At 49.3% G+C, this 25086-nt stretch overlaps 1 protein-coding gene across 1 annotated transcript in view; it reads right to left on the reverse strand.

The window, feature by feature from the left end:
* Window positions 1-25086, reverse strand: part of Sh3pxd2b (SH3 and PX domains 2B) — an 89698-nt gene that overhangs the window by 10482 nt on the left and 54130 nt on the right. The window contains exons 5-12 of the mRNA XM_006978873.3: window positions 24306-24397; window positions 23440-23465; window positions 18434-18568; window positions 14650-14754; window positions 11056-11173; window positions 7411-7637; window positions 5035-5084; window positions 3518-3643 (exon numbers count right to left, since the gene is read on the reverse strand). Of these exons, the coding sequence (XP_006978935.2) occupies window positions 3518-3643; window positions 5035-5084; window positions 7411-7637; window positions 11056-11173; window positions 14650-14754; window positions 18434-18568; window positions 23440-23465; window positions 24306-24397 (879 nt within the window). The remainder of the gene's footprint in view (window positions 1-3517; window positions 3644-5034; window positions 5085-7410; window positions 7638-11055; window positions 11174-14649; window positions 14755-18433; window positions 18569-23439; window positions 23466-24305; window positions 24398-25086) is intronic.

Consider the following 25086-nt stretch of genomic DNA (forward strand, 5'->3'; position numbering starts at 1 on the left):
GGTAACGGCAGGAGTGCAAGTTAAACCACCATCGTCAGACAGACAGAGAAGAACATCAAGTCAATCAAAGGCGGGTGAAACAAGAACAGGCAGCTGCAAAAAAAGAATCCAGATGAACGCTTGGATGCTGCGGGCTGCAGGAATATAACATAAGAACTCAGCTGGTTATGGCAAAGTCACTACCTGAAGGAATCAGGGAATTCCTCCAGAGGAAGCCAAATCCCAAGGAGTTTTTGGTGTTACTTGGCTTGTTATATATCAGCTGTATTCTGTTATGAAAATCGTGTGTGCCTTCATAGTTTTCCCAATTGACTTTTCCCTAAGAAGGGCTAACAGTGTAGACTGATCACTCTCTGGACACACACATTCCAGGTGTTTGGAGAACTACCTCAGGAAAGGCTTTCTCTGGAATCAGATTCTCCCTTGGCCACTTTCAAGGACTAGCAGTAATAACAGTCCACATGCAAGTTTCCTGATTTAAGGTAAATTCCACAAGGAGATACTACCTAGGTCAGGTGGATGTTAAGTAATAGCTTTACACAATTTAGCTTGGATCCTCCTTTCTTACAGCCTTACTAACTTTATAGACTGCTAACTCCTTACCTAACCACTTCTAGGAATATTTGGATAACCTGCACTGACAGCTATGCTCAGCCAGAACTCCAGTTCAAGCCTCCCTGTAATTATCATTAGCAGCATCCGGCCAGGTCCATTCCCAGTTGGAGGAAAGTACCTTATCAAAGATACCTCTGTACTCTCTAAGAACAGACTTAAGCATGCAAGCTATCTGTTTGAGAAGGCCTGGCAGATGTGCCAAGATGTGCTTTACTTCCTCCTTTCCCAAATCTTACCTCTGGTTCCAGATCTCCCTTTAACTATTACCAGAGGCATCTAGCTGTGCACAGGCTGCCTAGCAACTGAGCACACTCTCCCCCACCCTGCAGAAAAAAATGGCAGATAGCTTGGACAGATAGGAGCCACAGGAAAAAAGAAGACAGTTTTATTTTCTCCCATTAACCTAGCAACTTATAGATTCTTAACATTTTCTACCAATCACGTTTAATAGTTTTATAGTTGAGCACATAAGATCCCTCTTCTTAGATATTACTCGAATTTAGCCTTTAGTTAATTCATTTCCCCATTGGTCACTTCCCTTTGGGGTTGCAAATAATAATTAACAGTTATTGCCTCTCAATGTGATTCTTATCACCCCTCCGTTTGACCCTGGAAGCCTGGCTTTATATACCAGGACTTCCAGGACACAGGAGGACGGAGAAGAGAAAAGAGAATGGAAGAACTAGACGGGTAAAAACTTGAGAGAGGAACAAACTGAGATGGGGAAGAATTAGATTGAAGGGCTAGAGGAGAGTACCAGAGGAACGAGATGGAAGATGAAGAAGAGTCAGATGGGGAAGTACTAGCTGGGTAAGAACAAGATGAAAAGGACCTAGATGAGGCAGAGTTAAGACAAGAGAATTAAGATAGAACTTAGAGGAAGCAGTAGATAAATATAGAGAGAAATTAGCCAAGAAAGGAACCAGACATGAGAACAGAGCTAAAGCTGTGTATAAAGGATGTTATGCCAGAGGAATTAAAGCAAGTGGACTATAGAACTCGGTGTGCTGAGATTCTATTTCCTGAAAATAGTCCTCGCCGTTAGTAGTTCTTTCTCCTGAGCCCCTGGGATGTATAATATTAAGGCTGGTCCCTCTAATATTATACAAGACTTGGAAAAGAACATCATAATTGTTGAATGACAATGAGGGACATACTGAACAGCTGAAGAGCACATTGGTGAATTTAGAGACTGGGCAGGATGTCCTATGGGTGTGCCACCCATCTTCCTACAGTCCATGTGTCATCTTAGATTGGCCATGATATCTACCATCTATAGAGAGGTACATAGGAAAAAGTTATATTGTTACTGTTTGGGGGAAAAATGACAAGCCAGAAAGTATATGTTCCACAGAGATAAAATCTTTTCTTTCTTTCTTTCCTTTTTCTTTTCTCTCTCTTTCTTTTTTTTTTTTGAGACAGAGTTTCTCTGTGTATCTCCAGCTGTCCCAGAACTCACAGAGATCCACCTGCCTCTGCCTCCCAAGTGCTGGGATTAAAGGTGTATGCCACCAATGGCCGCTGTAATCTTATCTTTTTGAATGCTCGTTAAAAACACAGATATGATCCCAGGAATGTGAGGGGGATGGGGTTGGGAATTTAGCTCAGTGGTAGAGCGCTTGCCTAGCAAGCGCAAGGCCCTGAGTTCGGTCATCAGCTCCAAAAAGAGACAGAGAAAAAAAAAAAAGGAATGTGAGGGGGTGACTGGATTATAGGTATCCCAGAGATGAGTGGATTTAATCTCTGCCTCCTGAAGTGGAGGAGGAAGCATCCGGCCAAAGTTTACTCATGACAGAGCAGAAGTGTGGGGCGGGGGGGCCCAGAGGCCAGATCCCTTGGCTCTGTCAGGAGGCATCTTTGCAGATTTCTCATCCCACTCTTGGATGCTATCCTGTTACCTGCAGGCTTTCTTGAGAGCATTGGGAAACAACTTTCATCCCTAAACTTGTGAAGATAAAATTTACACACGCGAAGAGAAAGGACTTCCATTGGTTACCCAGGGATCAGAGCATACATGCAGACAATGGGAGAGGAAGATGAGAGAGGGGAGGCAGGAGGTGGCAGGAACACAGGACCAGGAGAGGGTGCAGTGGATAAAAGCACTTGCTGGGTAACACTAATGACCCAAGTTCGATCCTTGAACCCGTGGTGGCTCAGGTCTGTGTTCCCAGCCTCGGCACTCCTATGGCAAATGGAAGGCAGAGACAAGAGACTTGGCCAGAAGTTCACATGCAGAGTGCAGCAGCAGAAATAACAGGAGACTGCCTCAAAGACAAGGAGAGAACCAAATTGCAGAAAAACTGTCCTCTGACCTCCACATGCAGTAAGTGCCCTGGGCGCATACGCAATAAACAAATCCTCTTAAAAAGGAAAAGAGAGGGGCTGGAGAGATGGTTCAGGGGGTAAGAGCACTGGCTACTTCACCAGAGGACCCAGATTCAGCTCCAGCACCCCCATGGCAGCTCACAACTGTCTGTAATGCCAGTCCCCGGGGATCTGACACCCTGGACACATGAGATAACACAGACAGGCAGCAGGCAGGCAAAACACCCATACATATAAAAATAAATACAAATTTAAAAAAGAAACAGAAATACAAGCCAGCCACGCAGGGCCATATATTGTATAATTCCACTCTAGTGAGAAGGACTAGGGGGCTGAGGTAAAAAGGGCGATGCTGGCTGGGGGGACAGGGTTTCTGCTAAGGGTGTTGGAACTGAAAGATGGTTACATAACTCTGAATAAAATAAACCACTGACTTTTACACTTAACTTGGCAAATAGTTCGGTATGTGATTATGATGATACCTTAATAAAGCCGTTGACCTCGTCTCCCCTGCCCCATAGCAAGAGTAAGAAGAGAGAAGGCAATGCCAAGGAAGGTTGACAGCCGGTGTGCTCACCTCGACCTTCAGGCCGGCCTGGAAGCTGATGCCGTCTGGGATGGTGGTCTGGAACTCTGCAATGGTGTAATACTCTTCTTCCACCTGGGGTGGGATGGGAGGCTTCGGCAGGTTGAGGCCTCGAGGCTGGCAGGATTACACACAGAGCTGACTGAGTCAGGGTGGGATGGAGGGACTAGGGTTACACAGAATCACCACTGAAGGGGTGCTGGGAGGCCTAATTAGTCTCTGAGGGGCAAAACAGAGGATTTGACTGTCATCTCCTGGTTGAGATCTCACTTGCCCTTCAACTTTACAGTAACAGGAGCGACATGGGACATTCGGGTGTATCAGGAGAATCTGAGAAAACGTAGAAGTGTCCGACTGTAAGAGGCAGCGAGGCTGTGGGAAGACCACAGGTCTTTGAATCAGACCCATGTGGGCTGGAATGCTGATGAAGGACCATGTCAAGCCTCCGCTTCATCTCCTCTAGAATGGGCATCCTCACACTACTGGCCCGGAACATTGCTATGGCGATTAAATTTGCTACTGAGTGAAGCACCTGGCACATTTATGGTGCTGGACAGGTACCCAAGAAGTGGCAGACATTTTCAAAAGGCCCCTTTCCAAATTGCTTGTGATCACTAGTGTTTTACAGTTTGAATATCTGTATACGTAGTGAGACATCCTGGGGATAGGATCCAAGTCCAAACACAAAATACATTTATGCTTCGTGTATATTTAGCCCAACTATGACATTTTACGATATTTTTAGTGCATCTGTGTTTTGACTGTGATCTCTCATGTAAGGTCAGGTATGGAATTTTCATTCCACCTTTGGTGTCATGTTGGTGCTCAAAGTGTCAAGATTTTGAAGCATTTTAGGTTTTTTGGATTAAGGATGCTCAATGCATATTGGTTAAAAGTTACCTATAGGGGCTGGAGAGATGGCTCAGAGGTTAAGAGCACTGGCTGCTCTTCCAGAGGTCCTGAGTTCAATTCCCAGCAACCACTTGGTGGCTCATCAACCATCTGTAATGAGATTTGGCGCCCTCTTCTGGTGTGTATGCCTACATGCAGGCAGAACACTGAATACATAATAAATAAATCTTGAAAAAAAAAAAAAAGCTCCTTTCAAAAAAAAAAAAAAAAGTTACCTATAGGCCTATCTATATGTGGTGCAAGCTTTTTATCCCAGCACTCCTCAGGAGGCAGAGGCAGGCGAATCTCTGTGAGTTTGAAGCCAGCCTGGGCTACACAGAGACTTCCAGGCTAACCAGGGATATAAAGTAAGACTCTGTCTATAAATAAATCAGTGAATTAATGAATTAATACATGGACCTATAGAGTTAAAAATGGATCAGAGTACCAGAATGTCACCAATGACAGACCTGTGCTTCTAAGCTTGGGCCTGCTTCACATGGGTGGCTGCATGAAAAAGAACTGCTTGAAAAGTACTGGGACATGTGGGGTCTGATGGGTAACCCAGACAGGCCCCAGGCCAGGAAGGTGGGGCCCTAAGGCAAGTGCGCACTTACAATGGTCATGTCCCGGCGAGGAGGGGGTCTTTGCCTCATCTTTGGTGATCCTATGGAGAAACAAGACTTCACTCACATGCAGAGTTCCACAGACAGCTTCTCAGTTGTGGGAGCCAGGTGGGGTCTCATCCCTCCTTCCTCTGTCCAGGAGCCACATGTTTGTGCTTCCACGAGCCTTCATGAGAACAGCCTGATAGACTCTCCTCATGCTAGGCTCAGGACCCTCCATCAACATGGCCTTCCCTGGTTTTTTTCTACATGGGAACAATAGATGAACGGCTCTGATCCTCAAGTACGGGGAGGCTGTCCACACAGGGCAAGCATGGACTCAGAGCCACACAGGGCTGGGCCCAGACTCATCCTGGCACAGAACAAAATTCCTGTTGGACTCTGAGCCATAGGTCATTTTTTGTGGAATAGCCTAATGCATACCTCTCCCTGGCAGCTGGGGTAATGTGAAATGCCGATTTCCATGTCTACAAGAATATTAGAAAATACAACAGAGCGCTAGCCAAGACATTTAGCTGCCTATATAAGGACTACCTTGCAGCTGGGTGTTGCCATGTGACTAAGTCCAGTGGAGGATGAGGGAAGGTGGAACATTTGAGTTCTTTCACTCCTCCCTGCCTTTCACTGGCTGGACAGTGATGGGTCACACTGAATGATGAGGTCAACAGGAAACAGATGTAGGAGACCAAGATCCTTGACTGCACGGAAGCATCATCTCAGCTATAGACACAAAACTGCTCTATTGTGTAGAATGGAAATGAGTCTCTAGACCAAATGAGCCATTGTTATTAGGTGTGTGTGTGTGTGTCTGTCTGTCTGTCTGTCTGTCTGTCTGTCTGTCTCGGGGGAGGAGACTCTGATTTAGCATCTGAACATCCTAACAAAGTCATGTTACTTCAGATTTTCATTAGGTCCCCGAGTATTAGTGGACTATGCTCTTGACTCTGAGAGTCCAGAATCACAGAACGAGCCCTGCCATGGCCAGTGGCACCCATGAAGCTCTTTGCACTTAAGCTGGTACAGAGAGCAGGGATCTCAGCTCAGCGCCCTCATCTCTGTGAGGGGCTGGAGTCCGTTCTCCACAGATCCTTGCTGCCGTCAGGACCAGTACGGGATGCTGGGCACTGCGCTGAGGCCACAGTTCCAAGTACAATGCAGACAACTACGAGTCACCCTGCTCATGGGTGTATGGTGAACACTAACAGTAAAATACATACAGGGAGGCTTTGAAAAGCAAGGGGGGGTGAAGCCCTGTGCTGGAAGCAAACCCAACATGGGATCGACTTTTCTCCCCCTGGAGAGGCCATGGAGAAGACTGGAGGGGTATGGGCTTGGGTTCAAACCCCAGCCCCACTGTTACCAGGTGAATGACCTTTGTCTCATCGCCTATTTTTCTGATTTTTTTTTTTTTTTTTTTGGTCTTTTCGATACAGGGTTTCTCTGTGTTGTTTTGGTGCCTATCCTGGATCTTGCTCTGTAGGCCAGGCTGGCCTCGAACTCACAGATTCACCTGGCTCTGCCTCCCGAGTGCTGGGATTAAAGGTGTGTGTCACCACCACCCGGCTATTTTTCTGACTTTTATCTGTAAAACAAAAGCTGTTCCTCAAGCCAGGTGGCGGCGGCGGCGGCGGCGGCGGCGGCGGCGGCGGCGGCGGCGGCGGCGGCGGCGGCGGCGGCGGCGGCGGCGGCGGCGGCGGCGGCGGCGGCGGCGGCGGCGGCGGCGGCGGCGGCGGCGGCGGCGGCGGCGCACACCTTTAATCCCAGCACTTGGGAGGCAGAGCCAGGTGTATTCCTGTGAGTTCAAGGCCAGCCTGGGCTATAGAGTGAGTTTCAGGAAAGGCGCAAAGCTACACAGAGAAACCCTGTCTCAAAAAACAAAAGACAAACAAACAAACAAAGCCATCCCTCAAGGTTGGCAGAGGAGTCAGTGAGCTAACCAGGAGATTCTTGACACACACGAAGAGCTTATCATCATGACACAGTGGGACAATCTAGGGAAGGACCAGTACACGGATCAGATTCTCTACTCTGCTGGTCCAATGTCTGGATAAGTTACCCAAGGTCCCCAAGTTTCTTTCTTTCTTTTTGTTTTGTTTTGTTTTTCAAGACAGGGTTTCTCTGTGTAGCTTTGCGCCTTTCCTGGATCTCACTTTGGAGACCAGGCTGGCCTCGAACTCACAGAGATCCACCTGCCTCTGCCTCCCGAGTGCTGGGATTAAAGGCGTGTGCCACCACCGCCCGACCCCAAGTTTTTAACCTGCAGGACATCAACAGATGGCAGGCTGTTGAAAGGAAGAGGGTGACATGGGAGGTGCTCTAAGCTCAGACAGACCTCAGCTGTCTGGAGCAAGGGTAGGTGGCACTCACTCTGCTTAACTTCACCATCTGGCACCAGGCGACTTTCAAAACGGCCATCCCTCTGGTTGTTGAGCAGCTCCTTCTCCCTGCCCACAGCATTCTGCTGCCGAGAAACACCATCCAGGTCGAGGGCCCCTGAGTGGGCAGATGAGCTGAGGCCCAGCTTTGGGGGCAAGGGCTCCCCACTGCTCTTCTTTAGGTAGGAAGCAGGGGCCCAGCCCTCTTTGCCCTGGAACCTGGAAGGAAGGGGAAGGATTCAGGTCAGGTTGGTCCGTGTGTGTGTGTGTGTGTGTGTGTGTGTGTGTGTGTGTGTGTGTGTGTGTGTGTGTGTAGGCATGCCTCTATACGTCTTGTTCAGGATGGTGGGTGTGGTGGTTTGAAAGAAAACAGCCCCCAAAGGGAGTGGCACTATTAGGAGGTGTGCCCTTGTTGGAGGAAATATGTCACTGTGGAGGTGGGCCTTGACGTCTCATATATGCTCAAGCCACATCCAGTGAGACAAACCACATCCTGTTGCCTGCAGGACAAGATGTAAGAACTCTCAGTTACCTCCAGCACCATGTATGGTTTCACATTGCCATATCCCATCATGATGATAATGGACTGAACCTCTCTGAACTGTAAGCCACCCCTACTAAATGTTTTCCTTTCTAAGAGTTGCCGTGGTCATGGTGTCTCTTCAGAGCAACAGAATCCCTCACTAAGACAGTGGGACAGCGAACTGTGCATGTGGGCCAGAACATGCAATTCACGGCCCTTGGAGGATGCCTACCTTAGTCTTTTTTTAAATGATTTATTCATGTATTTTTATGTAATTTGCATGTATGTCTGCATGACCGAAAAGAGCATCAGAGAGAAGAGAGGTTCAGATTACATGACAGATGGTTGTGAGCCACTATGTGGGTGCTGGGAATTGAACCCAGGACCTCTGGAAGAGCAGCCAGTGCTCTTAGCTGCTGAGCCATCTCTCCAGCCCCCTACCTAAACCTTTATGCTAGCTTTCCAGGTCTTCCCCACCTGGTCTCCACCTGTCTCTCTCAACAGCTACTGTGTCCCACGCACCCCTTCACTTGCAGTCTCCCAAATGCACCACTGCACGTCACTCCCCCACACTGCTGCTTCGGGTGGGCCTCTACCTGGCAAGCTCCTCCCCTCCCTCCTGGTGGCACTTGCTCCTCTTCCCAGGCTTTACTTAATGTCATTAAGTCTTCTTCTGATACCCAAAAGAGGCCCCAGTCTCCACAATGGCCCTCTGGATTCTGCACACCCTGTAATCCCAGCACCTGCAAAATGCACTTGGTTGTGGCTTTCCTGTCTCTGGTTAGAATATGAGCCCTTGGGGACGAGCAACCAGGTATCGGTGAACTCAATAAAGAAATGAAGTGCCAAGGGGCCAAGCTGCCCAGCTCAAATCACATCATAGGCAAGCAGCGGTAAAGCTCTGCATCAGAGCTGTCCCCCATGGTACCACTGTGACGGTGACAACAGTCACAGCAGTGACAGCCAGCACTCTTGGCACCTCCTCTGTCACAGCTGCCCTGAGCACTTTACAGCTGTTCGTGTGTCTGAGCCCAGCCAACCTTGGCAGGAGGGACTGCAGGTCCAGCCTCCGACCCTAGCTTCCCAGCAAAGCTTTTTAAGCACCAACGTGACCCCACCAATGGAAAATTCCACACTCGACTTCATGTGACGGATCACAGTCAAAATGCAGCTGTATTAGATTTGCATGAACTCATCTTCCAGCTGTGCTTATACAGTGTATATGTAACACAGTGAGCGAATCGAGTTTACCCGTGGCCCTCCTCACCCCCAAGACATCACATTACACACATGCCACATTCCCCAAAGATGAAGACATCCCAGATCCCAAAGATTTCTGTTCCCGTTTCCAATACGGGATTTTCAACCAGAATTGGGATCTGTTTAAAAGACGAGAAGCCCGAGACCCATTGGTGTTAAAAACCTCACTCAAGTTTACAAGCAAGTCTGTGGCAGGAATAGACCCACACCTCTTAACTCGTCCTTTGTGGCCTTTTACCAGCAGCCCCAGCCCCTGGTTCAAAGCCTCCCACTGACAGACAGGGCTCTGTCAGCTGACACAAAGATACTTAGATGTGAGTGGTGTAGTTCCATGTTGGTGGCCACTGAACTGAGGAATGACAGGGACTCTGACAAACCAGCTCACTGTCCCTAAAAAGGGTATCAGTGAGGGCAACAACTGCCTAATTCTCACATGGCAGAACTTGGGTTTCGTAAATAACCAGTCAGGTCTGTCTGGACCAGAGATGTACTGGAGCAAGCCCACACTGGCTCACCAGAGCCCACTGCACAGACTTCTTCGGAACTCCACATTTAGTGGCATCACATTGGTGGCTTAAAAGTGGCCACAGGACAGGTATTTACACCATGGAAATCAGCCAACCTCACTGAGAGCTACTAGTATCTCTCCAAATAGGTGCTCACACCTTTGGGGAAAAAGGAATAGACCCAGCTGACTAGTCATGATATATGGCAGAGCCAAATCTCATTATGAATCACTTAAAGGCCAGGAGGTGGTGGTGCACACCTTTAATCCTAGCACTCGGGAGGTAGAGCCAGGAGGATCTCTGTGAGTTCGAGGTCTACAGAGCGAGATTCAGGACAGGCACCAAAACTACATGGAGAAACCCTGTCTCAAAACACAGAACAAAACAAAAAGAATCACTTAAAGAAGCAGGCAGTGGTGGCGCACGCCTTTAATCCCAGCACTCGGGAGGCAGAGGCAGGCGGATCTCTGTGAGTTCGAGGCCAGCCTGGTCTACAGAGTGAGTTCCAGGACAGTCAGGGCTATGTAGAAGCCTGTCTCAAAACAAAATAAAACCCAAAACAAACAAACAAAAAAAAAACCCAAACAACAACAAAACAAAACTACTTTAGAAACAAAATGGCCTGGGTTTCAGTGAAAACAGGTCACTTGTAACTGGAAGCAAATTTACAAGGAGATAGAAATCTGTACAGTTAAGCATTTGTCAAACTTAAAAAGCCTTCTAAGAGGGAGTAAGTCTTGCTTTCAGTGGAAAAAGCTAGCTAAAATGCAGCACAATCCACATCTTCAGGCCATCATTTGCGGCACAGAGCCGTAAGCACAGACAACCCACATGGGAGAGTGAGCAGCCTCTGGGGAGAGGAGGGCATGGGTTCCGATACTTCCCAGCTTTGGAGGACCCTTAAGCTCACCCTGACAACTGCCCCCTGAACTCCAGAGCTGTGAGTTCCAGGGTATGTTACTCTGCAGCATGGTACCGTGACGGTCACATGTCATTTAGTGACTGGGTGATTTCTGAGAAATGCTTTATTAGGTGACTTTTACCCTGTGCCAACACCATTTTACACAAGCTTAGAGCAGCTCACTACGCACCCTGGCTCTGGTGTAAGACATATAATAGTGGTCTACTCTCTGAGGCTTGGAGAACTCAGAGGTTTTGCCTGTTAGGACTTTATAGGAAAGCTATGGGAAGGGAGGGGAGGCCGAATCGCATTAAGACGTGTCCTTTCACAGCTGAGGCAGAAATGTCACCCACCTGCCTGCAGTTGTTCACAGACCTCTGTGAAGCTGGAGTCCACACGAGACCCAGAACCCACCGGACCACAAGGGAGGCACAGGCAGATAGATACCTGATCTTCCACCAGCCTTCCAGGTTCTTCTGGATGACCTCCACCACAGCCCCTCGTTCTAGGTTCATTTCGTCCTGGTCACGAGCTGTGTACGGGTAGATGACCGTATACTTCTCCTCTGCAGGGACACAGGGTGATGGGGTGAGGAAGAGACCGGAGGAGTCCAGGATGCTAGCTGTGAACTGGGATCACAAGGAGAGGAATTCTCTGCGAGATCTCTGGCTCCCCAGGCTCCCACTGCGCTCTAGAGGCCCCAGTCCTTCTGACGGCCTTGGCATTGCAGAACCTCCCTCCTTTCCTTCCAATCTGGACCTCAAGGTCATGGTCCATGACTTCATGCAACATTCGGACCCACAGCACCCTCATCTCCCTCCCTCAGGTTAGCTCCCCAATTCCAGGAATTACCTCTAACTAACTCTACTTCCTCTGGGAAGAGTATGAGCTCCATGAAGGCAGAGATTGGTCTATTGGAGTCATGTCTCTGTCTCCGGCACTGCAATGTGCCTGGCAAAGCTGGTAACTGTTTTATGAATGAGCCTCTGTCTAGGGAGGGAGCATGTTCTGAAACCCCCCTGCGGGTTCACAAAGTGAGTTAAGCCTCCTGGGCTCCTGCTAGCTCTTTCTTTATGGAGACCAAGAGTTGAGCTGAAATTACCACCAAGGAGGGGACAGAGAGCACGTCTCATCATCTTGATGGTGACTACACTCCACTTTTTACCGGCCATATTGCAGCCCCGATCCAATCACGTTTATGACCTGCATGGCTGGGTTCCTTCCCACCCCATCTCCCCACAAGCCACAGTGCCACCCTTACAGCCCACACGCCTCCCCCTGTGTTATCACAGCAGCCCAGAGATCCTGCTCAGTGGCAGACCCTGGGCAGGATGCTCGGGAGGGTAAAGGAACAGTTCTCATTTCCAGTGTCCGCTCTGGCTGCTGACACAGAGAAACATGAACACATGTCCCAGGGGAGCCCAGCAAGGAGAAGAGAGGGCTGTTCTTAGATTACATTTCAGCTCATAGGTGAGAGGCTGAGCCAACCATGACCCAGTGCTCATGCTTCTTGGGAAAACACTTAAGGCATCCGTTGCCAGCCAGCTGCTGCAGAGGAGATGGGAAGCACTCAGGCATTTATTTATTTATTGAAATGGCCTGCTGACCGACCGAGGGGGCTGTGCTGACTTGTGGCACACATCTTGTGTTCAGCATGGTCAGCTAGTTCCCCTTGTGCTGATTCAGCAAGTACCAGGCTGGGGTAGGAGGGAGGAAGGAAAGAAGGATTCTGCCAGCCAAGCACGGTAGTTTTGTGTGGTTCAGGTGGGAAGGGCACTATCTGGGTCCTCATCTGAGCGCATTCAAACCCATGAGCCCTGGGTCCCCTCAGGCTCCAGCTGGGAGGGTTCTCAAGCTGTGGGATTCCAGAGATGCTGAGTGACTCCAGACTGAGCTCAGAGGCTGTGCAAGCAATGCCTGTTTTTCTGCTCGTGGCTCATCCATGTGCAGTAGGGGTGGCTGAGTCCCTACCTCCTGGAGGGAGAAGTGCGTATGACCCTGGTCTAGTCACAGTACAAGGCCTGGCTATTGCAATTGGTTCAGGGATGGCACACAGCGGGGAGGGCTAGGGGGAACCAGTCTTAGGGCTTGTGTTGAAGGAGAAGCTCAGTTTTTGGTGACTATCCCGGATAGGTGCCTGGGATTGCTGTCCCGAGAAATAGAGCTGTGTCAATGAAACAGAATAGGGCACAGGTGATGAGGGTACATCCAGCCTTGCTTGAGCTAGTTCTAGCCTGGCTTTTTAGTGACACTTCCTGTTCCTTAAAAGACAGCGTCTCATTATGCAGCTCAAGCTGGTCCTCAAACTCATGATCATCTCATCCTAGCCTTCAAGTGCCTGCCACACATATGAACCACTCACCACCAACCTGGCTTTTCATACTTTTGTTTCTGCTTAATCTGGTTGATGTGGCTTCCTCCTGTGACTCAAACAAGTCTGGTAAAAGTAATGGGGCTGCCCAGTCACGATCATAGAGGACCCAGGCAGGCACCTTTTTAAACGGGGACACTTCAGAGCCCCAAGGCCGTCATTACCCCAGACCCACTCCTCCCCATCCTGCATGCTTGCACACACAAGATGACGAGATTATCTTCTTCACATGCAGCAGACACAGGCAATCCCAGAGCAGGGAGCTCATGCAGATAGATGCAAGGACCTGGCTCCAAGCACCAAATGCAAAGAAATCTCCAACAGTAGGCACCTTGACGCCAGCTGATGGCATACAAGTCCCCCAGAGTCCGGCGGCGACCCACAGACCGGGGCAGAGAGCAGTACCTCCAGGAGACTGGCCAGGCAGCATGTTGGAGGGAGGGCAGAAGGCAGAGTTAAGAGACACTGACTCCCAGGGGCTGTAGGCCTGGGAGCACCTAACAATGTTCTCTAGGTGCTGAGTCTATTCCCAGTCCAGGCATCCTAGAGAGGAGGTGCCCGGGGAATGAGTGAAGAGGTGTCCAGTAGACGTTCTATTCCTAGAGTGATTACACTGATAAACTGCCACAGTAGAGGGAAAGAAAACGCCCAAACCTGTAGGAAGATGTGCTCCAGCTGTGTGGCCCTGGGCAAAAATCAGCCTTTCTGAGTGTGACTCCACATCTGTGAAATGGGGCTAATAGTTTCTTCTCAGGCATGCCATCATAGACTGTGTAAGGAGGCACAGGCTGCCATCAGTGTCGCCCCTCCCTTTAATCTGGGCGCATCCTGTGGTAGCCTGTGGTAGCTTGGCCCCCAGCTCCTGGAGGGCCACTGAAGCAGAGCAAACAAACCCCAGAGTGTCACTGTCACAACTAAATGCAAAGCCACATGCGATGCTTGGGTGTGTAAATTTTGGGGTTCCTAGACCCTCCTCTCTTTACCCCCTTTTCTGACATACTTCATTTGTCTCTTTGCTTCCTCAGAGCCTCCCACTGAACCCCAAAAACACTCCCCCACCCCCAGGCAGGATGGGGAAACAGGTCACAACGTTTCCATGGTCAGCAGAGAAGGCTGAGGCTTAGAGAGGTGTCTCTGTCCCAAGATCACTCTGTATGTGGCAGAGGTAAGATTCACACTCAGGTCTGTCTGACTCTCAGACACCTGTGTGCTACCAGAGGCACCGAGGGCCTCTGCTTTGGAAAGTTCTCAGGGAGAGGAAGCATGGGTCTCCACATTGCTGGAGTGTCAGGCATCACCACATAGATCATCTACCATGAGATGTCCCCTAGAAAAGGAAGTGTGTGGGAGACAGAAGGGAACACCAACACCAACAGAAAAATCAGGCATGTTTAAACAGACAGGGTCAAAAGACTTGTAAATGGGCAAGTATAGCTTGGCATTGTGGCAGTGTTCAAGAGGGTGGCAGCAGCAGCCAGGCTGGGAGTCCCATAAAAGGGTGAGGGCCAGGCTTTGACAAGGCTCACCTAGGGCAGCTCCCACAAACCCATAAGGAAGCATGGGCTTACCCTATAGTTCTAATCCCAAACTGTTCACAGGCTCTGGATCCTGAGCTATCAATCCCAGAACAGAGGCTGCCGAGAGGGGGTGACCAGGAAGCTCCCTCCTACCTTCCTCAGGCTGGAGGGAAAACTCATCTTGCCCACCATCCTGGCCCTCGAGGCAGGTCGCAGGGACCCAGCCTTGCTCCTCAGCAGTGCTGACGAACCACCAACCTGTAAGAAGAATGCAAGGTGCTGTCAGTGGGGCAAAGCGTGTGTGTGTGTGTGTGTGTGTGTGTGTGTGTGTGTGTGTGTGTGTGTGTGTAATAATCCAGCTGTCCTTCGGCACATACAGGTCTGTTTAGAGGTGCCCCGAGGGCAGCAGATCCTCACATATAGCAGTCCCTCATATAAAGGGTACAGGACACACCTAGGACCCCCCCACGCCCCTGTAGACTTGAACTCATCCGCAGGAGACTTCTGCCAATAGGGACGCCAAAGCTGTCAACAGTTAGGCTGCATGTCTGGGGGTCACGGTGGGGGGGGGGGGAAGCTCTGGACATGTTCAGCACAATCACATTGTTTTTCCTTGACTATTTTCTACCCATGGTTGGTTGAGTCCAAAGATTCAGAATTCACAGGTGTGGAAGCTGACTGTATATTCTGTTACTCAACAGTTAATGTTCAAGTTAGGCTAAAAAATAACTAGTTCACTGGGTAGAATACAACTACCAATAGTAGCTACTAATTGCTGAAAAATAAGCTAACAAGAAACTTGATCCTGAGCCTGGGACAGGGATGAGGGAGGTCGCCCCGATAAGGAGCCTATAAAGCATTTGCCATTAGTAGGGTGTGCAAAGGACTGCTCACTGTACTTGCACGATCTTGTATGACCTTCACATTATTGTCCTCATGGCGCAATGAGGAAACTGAGACACAAAGAGGGTAACAGATGTGACCATGTCCATCAAGCGTGTGGCAGAGCTGTAGTCGGTGTTTCATCCTAAAGGCACAGGCCTCAAAGGGTACTTGGTGCACGTCAAGAGGAATCTGGCCGCAGGTCTGACTTCTTGACAGGCTTTACACTCACACCGTGTGCTCTCTGAGGAAGGGCTGTTGCGGGCCCAATGACCTCCACCTAAAGATGCCCATATTCTAAGCCCTCAGTATCTGGATTTTACATTTGTGTTTACCAACCATGAAATTAAAAAAACACCTTAAAAAACCCACAACTCCATGTGTCCTGAATACATAGACCCTTAATGTTACTCCCTAAGCCAGTGGTTCTCAACCTTCCTAATGCTGTGACCCTGTAATATAGTTCCTCATGTTGTGGTGATACCCAGCCCTCAAATTATCTTGTTGCTACTTCAGAACTGTAATTTTGCTACTGTTATGAATCGTAATGTAAATATCTGATATGCAGGACATCTGATATGTGATCCCAAAGGAGTCACAGGTTGAGAACCTCTGCTCTAAACATACAGTAAAATAACTATTCACGTGGTACCTACATTACATGAAGCACAATGCCACTTAGAGAGGATGTAAAGTGTATGGGGGTTGTGTACAGGTCAAAAGCAAACACTTTGCCTGTTTATATAAGGGGCTGGAGCATTATCCACCCAATGTATCTTCCTGTCTCACATCTTTCCTAGCAACCCATCCTGGCAGCCCAGGGAATAGGGACTCCTTTCTTCATGTCCCCTCGTATCTCCTTGCCATATAACCTGCATACATCTCTCTTGGGAGCTAGAAAACCACAAAGAGTTAGGAACAGTGGAACTCCAGCTCTACAGCCTGTAGAGACCTGGGGGCAAATGATGAGTCACCTGGAGTCTGGTCCATTCAGCTATAACACAGGGTTTAAAGTGACGTGTATTTTTCGGTTTTCAACCACACGTCACTATTCCCGTAGCTTTTGACTTAAGTGGCAAGAATACTCTTGGGGTACTTTAGGCCTCAGAAGACTGGGATGCAGTCTCTCTCAGCCCTTCTCCCGCCTGCCCCTTGCATCTGCTTTTTCTGCCCAATGCAGGCATGGAAGCAAGGATTTCCCTTCTCCAAGGGAAGTCATAGAAGCTAAAAAATATGCTCTAATCTTTTCCATCCTGGAGCTCCTAGCTATAAAGAAATTAAATTATCTGACCTACTTTGATAATAGATTATAAAATCCCATTTTGGAAGAGTTCCTACCCCATACCCTGGAATACAAATACAACAGAGAGACCAAGAAGAGTCTGGATGAGCAGCCTGGCTGGCTTCCCCAGCATCTATTAGCATTTGATCTGACCCCTTTTATTCAATCACAGGTCAGCACAGCTGTCAACTGTGCAGTGAGATCTCTGAGAACCCCAGGGGTCTGGAGAGCTTGCCGAGCCCAGAAGTTCCCGGAGGGCGGCACTCACAGAGGGTATGTGAGTGCAGGGTGTCTCCCACCACTTGCCTGAGCGTCCCTTCACCTATATCCTTTGGAGCATCCTTGACAATGGCCCTGCAGGCATGTTGCTCTTGGTCATATAAGCCACTTAGTGGAGACAGAGGGGGCTGTGTGAACCATGCCTGATAGCCAGCTGTAGGACGCAGAACAGAACAACTGGGTTTGTACCTGGCTAAGGCAACGAGGGACGGACTGGGGGGCTGAGCCTTTGCGATCCAATGCTACCACTAGGTGGGCAGTGTCAGAACAGAATTGGACCAAAGGACCTTCAGGTGTTCACTGAAGATGGGGTGCTGCTTGCTGTGGGGGAAATCCTCCTATCTTTGACAGTCACAGACATGACCTTGGAAGAGTTAGAGCCTGGGACACTGAAATGATGTTGGAGCAGTACTTCCTTCCAGGTCCTCAAAGCCAATGACTTCTAGATTGCACAATTATGGAGGTATGGTTGGCTAACAGCAGCCTCATGACGAGTGGTGACACGACCCGGAGGATGCCGGAAACACCATTTTCCTGTGTTCTTGGAAGCGGGGACTATTCCTAGATTGCACAGTAGGGTCTGATTGGCTAACACTGGTCTCATGACTAACATGAGTAATGGAAACTTGAAGGATGCTGGACACATCGTCCTTCCACAGTTACGTGGACTTAACCAGCCACCGGGCTATCATAGAGCTTGGCCCCTAGCAACATGACGAGCCACTGGAAACCCAGCTGGGCAGAGGGGCCGCTCACTCGCTGCTTTTCCTGCATGGTATGATGGCTGCTGTGTAGCTAAGGGAAGAGGAAGAAGGAAGGAAACATGCATTTCTGGAGCACATGCTGTGTGCCAAGTCTCTCTCTCCACGCTGTCATTTACTCCTTCAGCGGTTCTTTGATGGTTTTCTGTGGTTTGTGAACGACAGAGCTGGGGGCCAAAGATAGGAAGTGACCTGGACTAATGTGCAGTGTAGAGTCCAGGCCTCCAGCCTCAGTCACCCTGCCCCCCATGGATGTGACCAGTGGTCCTGGGATGACAGGTTGGTTGAGGGGGCAGGCAGATGTCCATCTTCTCTGAACAGTTTCTTTTTTCTTTCTTTTTTTTTTTTTTTTGGGGACACAGTCTCTCTATGTAGCCCAAGGTAGCCTAGAATTTGAGGCTCTCCCATCTCCATTGCACAAGTGCTGGAATTACAGGAGTGTGCCATCTCTTTCAAATCTGCAGCCTTCTAGGACTCCCAAGGGAAATCAACAAGAAAATTGTCAGTGGAGCGCTCAACTCTGTTGATAAGTACTTGAAAACCAGAGGGAATGTTTATGGTACTGAGCATCAGAACATTGGTAACATCGGACCCAACAGGCTGCCGAGGCAGTGGCTACGAGCCCGCCCTCAGTGGCTCTGGGGAGTCGGACCAGGTTGGAGCTCCCACATGCTTCTGGTTTGTGGGGCTTGGTGATGGTGGAGGGTGCGGGGGAGGTGGTCCACATCCTTACCCGACTCATTCTTCTCAATGATGTCCACTACTTGGCCCACGCTGAGGCTGATCTCTGAGCTCTCCTGCTTCTGATAATCCGCCACCACCACATACTGCTCCAGGACCATGGGGTCCACTGAGGTCAGGTCACTCCCTGTGGACAGCAAATGCCATCAGACACCCTGTTAGCTCCCGCCCATGCATGGAAGAGCAGGAACCAGGGGAAAGGTTGAGTCAGGGGGGCTTCCTTTCTTTCTTTTTTTGAGACAGGGTTTCTCTGTGTAGTTTTGGTGCCTGTCCTGGATCTTGTTCTGTAGCCCAGGCTGGCCTCAAACTCACAGAGATCTGCCTGGCTCTGCCTCTCGAGTGCTGGGATTAAAGGCGTGCGCCACCACCGCCGCCGCCGCCCTGTGGGCCAGGGACTTTCTAAGCAGAGAAAACCTTTGTTACAGGGTTTGTTTCACGCCCCCACTCCCTATCCTTGCCTCCTCTCATCCACCTGCTTACTCAGCCACCGAAGTTTACCAAGAGCACTGGGAGTTCCAAGAGGTTCCAAGTGAGTAAGATGTGGCACATGCCTAGAAGCTGGCTGCGTAGCGGGGTGCTCAAGAGGATGGATGGTTTGAATGCTGAGGTCACCATCCAGCCAGCCTCCATCCACCTAACTTCATCCTAAATTCCTCACCTATGAACTCATTAGTCTCCACTAATGCACCACGTATTCTGCCGGGGACCACAGGCACAAAAATGGATGAAATGGATGACTGACAGTCTCAAGTAATAGGGGAAATAGACACGTGGAAAATATACATTTACACATACATATGCACACACACATACATACTGGAGATCAAATCATGTAAGTGTCAGTTTGGAAATATCCAGCATGGCGGGACAGAGAAGGAACAGGCAAGGCAAAGTTGTACCAAATGATCTGTCAGTAAGACATCCCAGGGAATGACAGAAAGCCAAGATTCATGACAAAAGGTGTCCTTGGAGTTGGGGAGGACCAGGGCAGGTGGAGTCTTCCATGATGGAGAAGGCCTGGGAACCTTCAGGAACAGGAGGAGGCTAGGAGGCAGAGTTCTACCAGAAGGAGGGCAGGGTACTGAGAGAAGTGCCTGAGGAAGGCACCGGTCTGAGGCCAAGGACTTGATAAGTTTGGATTTTTAAATCCTGAGGCGTCAATTAAGAGTTCTATGAAGGCGGAGCTAGAGAGATGGCTCAGTGGTTAAGAGCACTGGCTGCTCTTCCAGAGGTCCTGAGTTCAATCCCCAGCAACCACATGGTGGCTCACAACCATCTGTAACAGGATCTGGTGCCCTCTTCTGGCCTGCAGGTGTACATGCAGATAGAGCACTTGTATACATAAGTAAATTAATTAAAAAGAAAAGAGTTCTCTGAAGGGAATGGCAATATTTACAGCTGGACAAGTGGCTCTGGCTGCCAATTAGAGAGAGGCAGAGGCTGGCAAGGGAGAGCACTCCAGGCTGAGGGGGTGACGTCGTAAGAGGCAACGGGGACATTGGAGCTGAGCAGTGGTCCCAGAAGGGAAAAGTGTGGGAAGCGCTTCCAAGCAGGCGGCTTCCTTGGTGAGCGATGCGTGTGTCACCCGGAGCTGTGCAGCCCTGCTACCCACCAAGACAGATGGGTGTACACACAAACACACCACACAGAAGACTTAAAAGGAACATCTCAGCTCAGAGACGTCAAAGAGAAGGGGCCGGCATGGCATGTGGGGGCCAGCCTGCATCTTGGCTCTGTGAGCAGGTTCTGGCCACTGACCCTTTCCTGCTGTGGGGATGAAAGGAAGGCATCTGAGCAGGGACTGCGCTAACCACCTGCACCCGAGAGGAGAGAGCATGAGGGGAAGGGAGAGAAGAGACGAAGGATGGAGTTGCTGAAGAAGGCTGGATGGGGGGAAGCCTGGAAAAGAATGCCTCATGGGCTGTGGGCCATCGTAAACTTTTCCAGTATCACTGTGCTTGAGGTGGGCACTGCCTGTCACGGGAAGAAAACAGGCTGAGGACGGTGAGTGAATTGTCCCTAACCACACAGCTGGCTATGGGCTCCCCATCCAGGTGTGGAAGTGGAGGAAGGACGATAGGGAAGGAGGCAATGTCTGAGGAGACCTCTGGCTTTCTTTCCCTGGCAGTTCCTGAGTCCACCCCAGAATCCAGCCAAGCTGTGTCCTTTCTTCGTGTTTCTCAAAGGTTATTGTCACTATTCCCAGCTGTCAACTACCACCTCCTCACACGTCAACAGTTCACCAAAGCCAGACAGCTACATGCTGCTGGTTCTTGCTGAGGCGTGCTTTAGAGGGAAGAGCAAGGAACTGCTTTTCAGCACTGCTTCCAGGGCAAACTGTCTGCGTTTTACTCAGAACACCCCATTTATCAACACTAATGACAATAAACAAGCAAACAAACAAATAATATCCTGGTATCACGTGATTAGACAGGAGCCTTAAATGACCATTCAGGTGTCATGTAGGGACCCCTACTGGCAGAGTGTGATATTGCAACTAAGCCCCATTATGAATGGTATTAGGATCCTCTGAGGCAGATAGGTTCTAGAAGTAGCCAAGGATGAAATCAAAAGATTCCTAGGCTACATCACATGACCCACAAGGAATCGACAGCAGAACAGTTATTTCTGTCATTAACGTTCAAAATATTCTCAAGCCACACAGTGCCTACTCTACCAGACAAACTTTTGAGTTAGGTGTTTTTTCTTTCTGATGACATGTCTTGAATGTTTAAAATGATGAGTAATGCCAAAGTGAGATTTATGTTCCTTTCATAAGTTCACTAAATTGCAAGGCTTGCTGGCAGAATCTGTAAATAAGCAAAAATCAAGAAAAAAAAAGCTCTTGCAAGCCATCAGATGACCTGCTCAGCTGTGGTAAGATGTCTTGCCACCCCCACCCCTCTGTGGGATGAGCAGAATTTGAGGCCACATGAGTCAAGTCTGCAGGAGCCAGCTGGCTGTGACTGGGCAGTGCCAGGGACAGACAAGCCTTCTTCCATCCAGGGTTTGTCATAGGAATAAGGTCTGTTTTTAATTTACATTTCTTTAAAATTCAATCAAAAAGGCCGGCTCTAAAAGTCAAGGCAGTGTCCACCAGTCAGATAAATAAGGAGCCGACAGAGGGTTCAGAGTCTGAATGAAGAACGGTGCCACGTTCCAACCGATGGGATTATAAATAAACCTGAGTCCCACCACTGCAGGTGAGTGATGTCAACCACAGTCACCACAAATGAGAGCCTCGGCTCTCTTTTCCAGACAGGTCCCCTCATCAAGCCTGTTCCAGCTGGACACTCTCATTTTCACTAATCAGAGTTGCCTCTTCCCTCTTTCCCCTCCTCCTCTCCCTCTCCTTCTAGGGGAGCCTCTGCACATTCAAAGCCAGAAACTCTGAGACCAGCCCAGAATGGCAGCTGCTCTCTGATCTTTGCTAAGAAAAGAAATGTGTCATTATACCAGGGTGAGGGCCACTTGCAGCTTTAGCAGGATGCCATGGTTGTGCCCACTAAACCCCAAAGGAGAGCCGGATGCAGCCAATGAGCCAGCGGGGCTGGGCTGATGCCAAAAGCTGTGCCTCAAGGAAAGAGGTATGAGGTAGGGCTTCTGTCCTCACTTTCCGCCATGATCAGCCTAGAGGCCGGTAAAGCTGACCCAGGCCCTGATCCCAGCAGGAAAGGGAGACCACAGCCCAGAAATGTGGACCTGCTCCCAGAGATATTGACAGGCTTGAGTGATAATCAAACAGCGCCAATTAGATATTACTATTAATGTGTTTATCATATACTACTATAGATCTACTATAGACCTTCTGATAATCCTATAAAGCACATTATCATTTGTGTGTGTGTGTGTGTGTGTGTGTGTGTGTGTGTGTGTGTGTATGTGAATGCATGTGCACTCGAATGGAACTCAGGGCCTTATTCATGTTGGAGAAGTGTTCTACCACACACTCAGGCCTGGATATCGCACAGGAGGAAACTGAGCTAAGGTCATCAGCTTTCACTTCTGGAATCTCTGCTTGTGCCTCCTCCTCCTTCCCATGCATGGAGCCTCTCAAACTTCCTGGGGTTCAAGGAGATTAGAGGCCAGGGCCCCGGAAGCTCTGAAACCCACACTGGCTTCAGGGGCCCTCAGGAGCATGGACCATAAGAGGAGTGGGGCTGGTGACCTGGTCTTTAGAGTGCACATGCTTGTGGGGACCATCCCCCCACCAGCCCCTCCTTCTCTCTTCCATGACCACCTCTGCTAGAAGAGGGGCATCACCCTAAGAACTGAAAGCTTCCTGTGTGAGAAAGGAGCCCAGCAAGGCTTGAGTGACAGGCACCAAGCTCTGACCAAAACAGTGGGCTGAAGGAAGCTTAGAGGCCAGCCAGAGCTGAGGTTGTCAAAGAACCAGCAGATCTTTGGCGGACTTCACCTCCCTGCTTCAATGCTTGGTATCCTCATTCTGGAATTCCCTTCTCTCTTTGGAAAGCTCTCCCTCAGTGCCCATGATTCAGGGCCTCCATCATCTCACCTCTCCCTGCATCCTCTCACCCTCCCAGCACTTGAGAAGGTTCTGAGTGTCCACAGTGCTTTGTACGAAGTGGAACAGAGGCACAGAACCCTCTGCAGCATGGTTAGGAAGGCATCTGTCATCTCATGCCACAAGGGCACTCTCATATCATCCACTCCATAGTAGTTTTGTTAAGGGATGAAACAGCCTCAAATCCTTCTTCTGGGAGACAGGGTCAGGTATTAGTTAATCATCAATCATCAACTCATCCATTCATCCATCTTATCATTCACATACAAAACTATCCATCCATCTGTCCATCATCTTTCTGTCTACCCACCCAAGCATTCAACTACATACCTGATCATCATCCATCTCTCCATGTATCCCTCTGTCTATCCATCCATCCACCTACCATTCATCTGTATTGCTGTGTCCCCAGCGTGGGACCCAACAAGGGCACATGGCAGGAATGAGAACAAGAGAATGGAATATATGCTTACCTGATTTCTTCTTTCCAATATGCTCCCTGTGTAGGAGAGAGGAGTGAGAGACAGCCAGTCAGTCCTTGTTATGTATTGAGCTGATTCCATTAGGATGCTGAGAGTCTCCACCCTACAGCATCCTCAGTGTTATGTACTGAGCTGATCCCATTAGGATGCTGAGAGTCTCCACCCCACAGCATCCTCAGTGTTATATACTGATCTGATCCCATTAGGATGCTGAGAGTCTCCACCCTACAGCATCCTCAGTGTTATGTACTGATCTGATCCCATTAGGATGCTGAGTCTCCACCCCACAGCATCCTCAGTGTTATGTACTGATCTGATCCCATTAGGATGCTGAGAGTCTCCACCCTACAGATTCCTCAGTGTTATGTACTGATCTGATCCCACTATGATGCTGAGAGTCTCCACCCCACAGCATCCTTAGTGAGAGGATGAATCCAAGCCCACTCCAGGAACCCAGGCTTCTTCTAAGAAAGACTCCTTCTTCGATTCTGCCTCTATCTGATAAGTGTTTTAGATCCTGGGACCAAGTTTTCTATGCATTTGGGGGAGTGGGGACCCGAGGAAAGACTCCCAGTCTACACAGCCATCACACTCTTTGGTAAGCGTGGTGGTGGTGTAGAAGAACTGTGGATTAGGGATGCTTAGCCAGGTTCCACTGCCCGTCAGATGGGACCATCCTTACCCATGTGCAGTGACTGCAGGCTGCAGGCAGTGAGGCCCTGCAGGGGCCAAGGCAATGAACTCTGGCTTAGTTTATACTTTGCTGATTCTAGATCCCTGAGGGTCAGAAAGCACAGTAGGAGGGGAGGGAGGGAGGGAGGGAGGTGTCACCTGGGTAAGTCCCCAGACCAACTTACTCTTTGGGAGGATTCAGGTCCTCAGGTCTTGTCTCAAAAAACTGCAGTACCTCATCACACTGAGAGATGTAGGGTGGCAGCTGGATCAGGGCCTGGAGCAGAGACATGGGTGAGCCCGAGGAAGGAGAATGCTGTCCCCAGAGGTTCTCAAACTCAGGCGGCATTAGGACTGCATAGGGGGATTCTGTTTTGGAGTATTAGTTTAGATGTGTTACATTCATTTATGCTGTGGAACATTTGTTTAATGATACAAAGGTGTGCTGCATTCTTTTATGTTGTGTTTGTTTAACTCTGTGAAGCTGTGTTACTTTGCCTGCCTAAAACACCTGATTGGTCTAATAAAGAGTTGAACGGCCAATAGCTAGGCAGGAGAGGGATAGGCAGGGCTGCCAGGCAGAGAGAATAAATAGGAGGAGAAATCTAGGCATGAGAGAAGAGCAAGGAGCAAAAAAAGGAGGAGAGGAGGACACCAGGGGCCAGTCACCCAACCACACAGCCAGCCATGGAGTAAGAAGGAAAGAAAGATATATAGAATAAAGAAAGGTAAAAAGCCTAGAGGCAAAATGTAGTTAAAGAGAAACGGGATAATTTCAGTTAGACAATCTAGCTAGAAACAAGCCAAGCTAAGGCCAGCCATTCATAAGTAAGAATAAATCTCCCTGTATTTATTTGGGGGCTAGGTGGTGGACCCTCAGAGAGTAAAAAACAAAAAAACACAAACAAACAAACAAACAAAAAAACCCTACAGGATTTCCTTTCTTTTTTTTTCCCCGGAGCTGAG

The sequence above is a fragment of the Peromyscus maniculatus genome, chromosome 8, assembly GCF_049852395.1.
Source record: "Peromyscus maniculatus bairdii isolate BWxNUB_F1_BW_parent chromosome 8, HU_Pman_BW_mat_3.1, whole genome shotgun sequence".
NCBI classification, from domain to species: domain Eukaryota; kingdom Metazoa; phylum Chordata; class Mammalia; order Rodentia; family Cricetidae; genus Peromyscus; species Peromyscus maniculatus.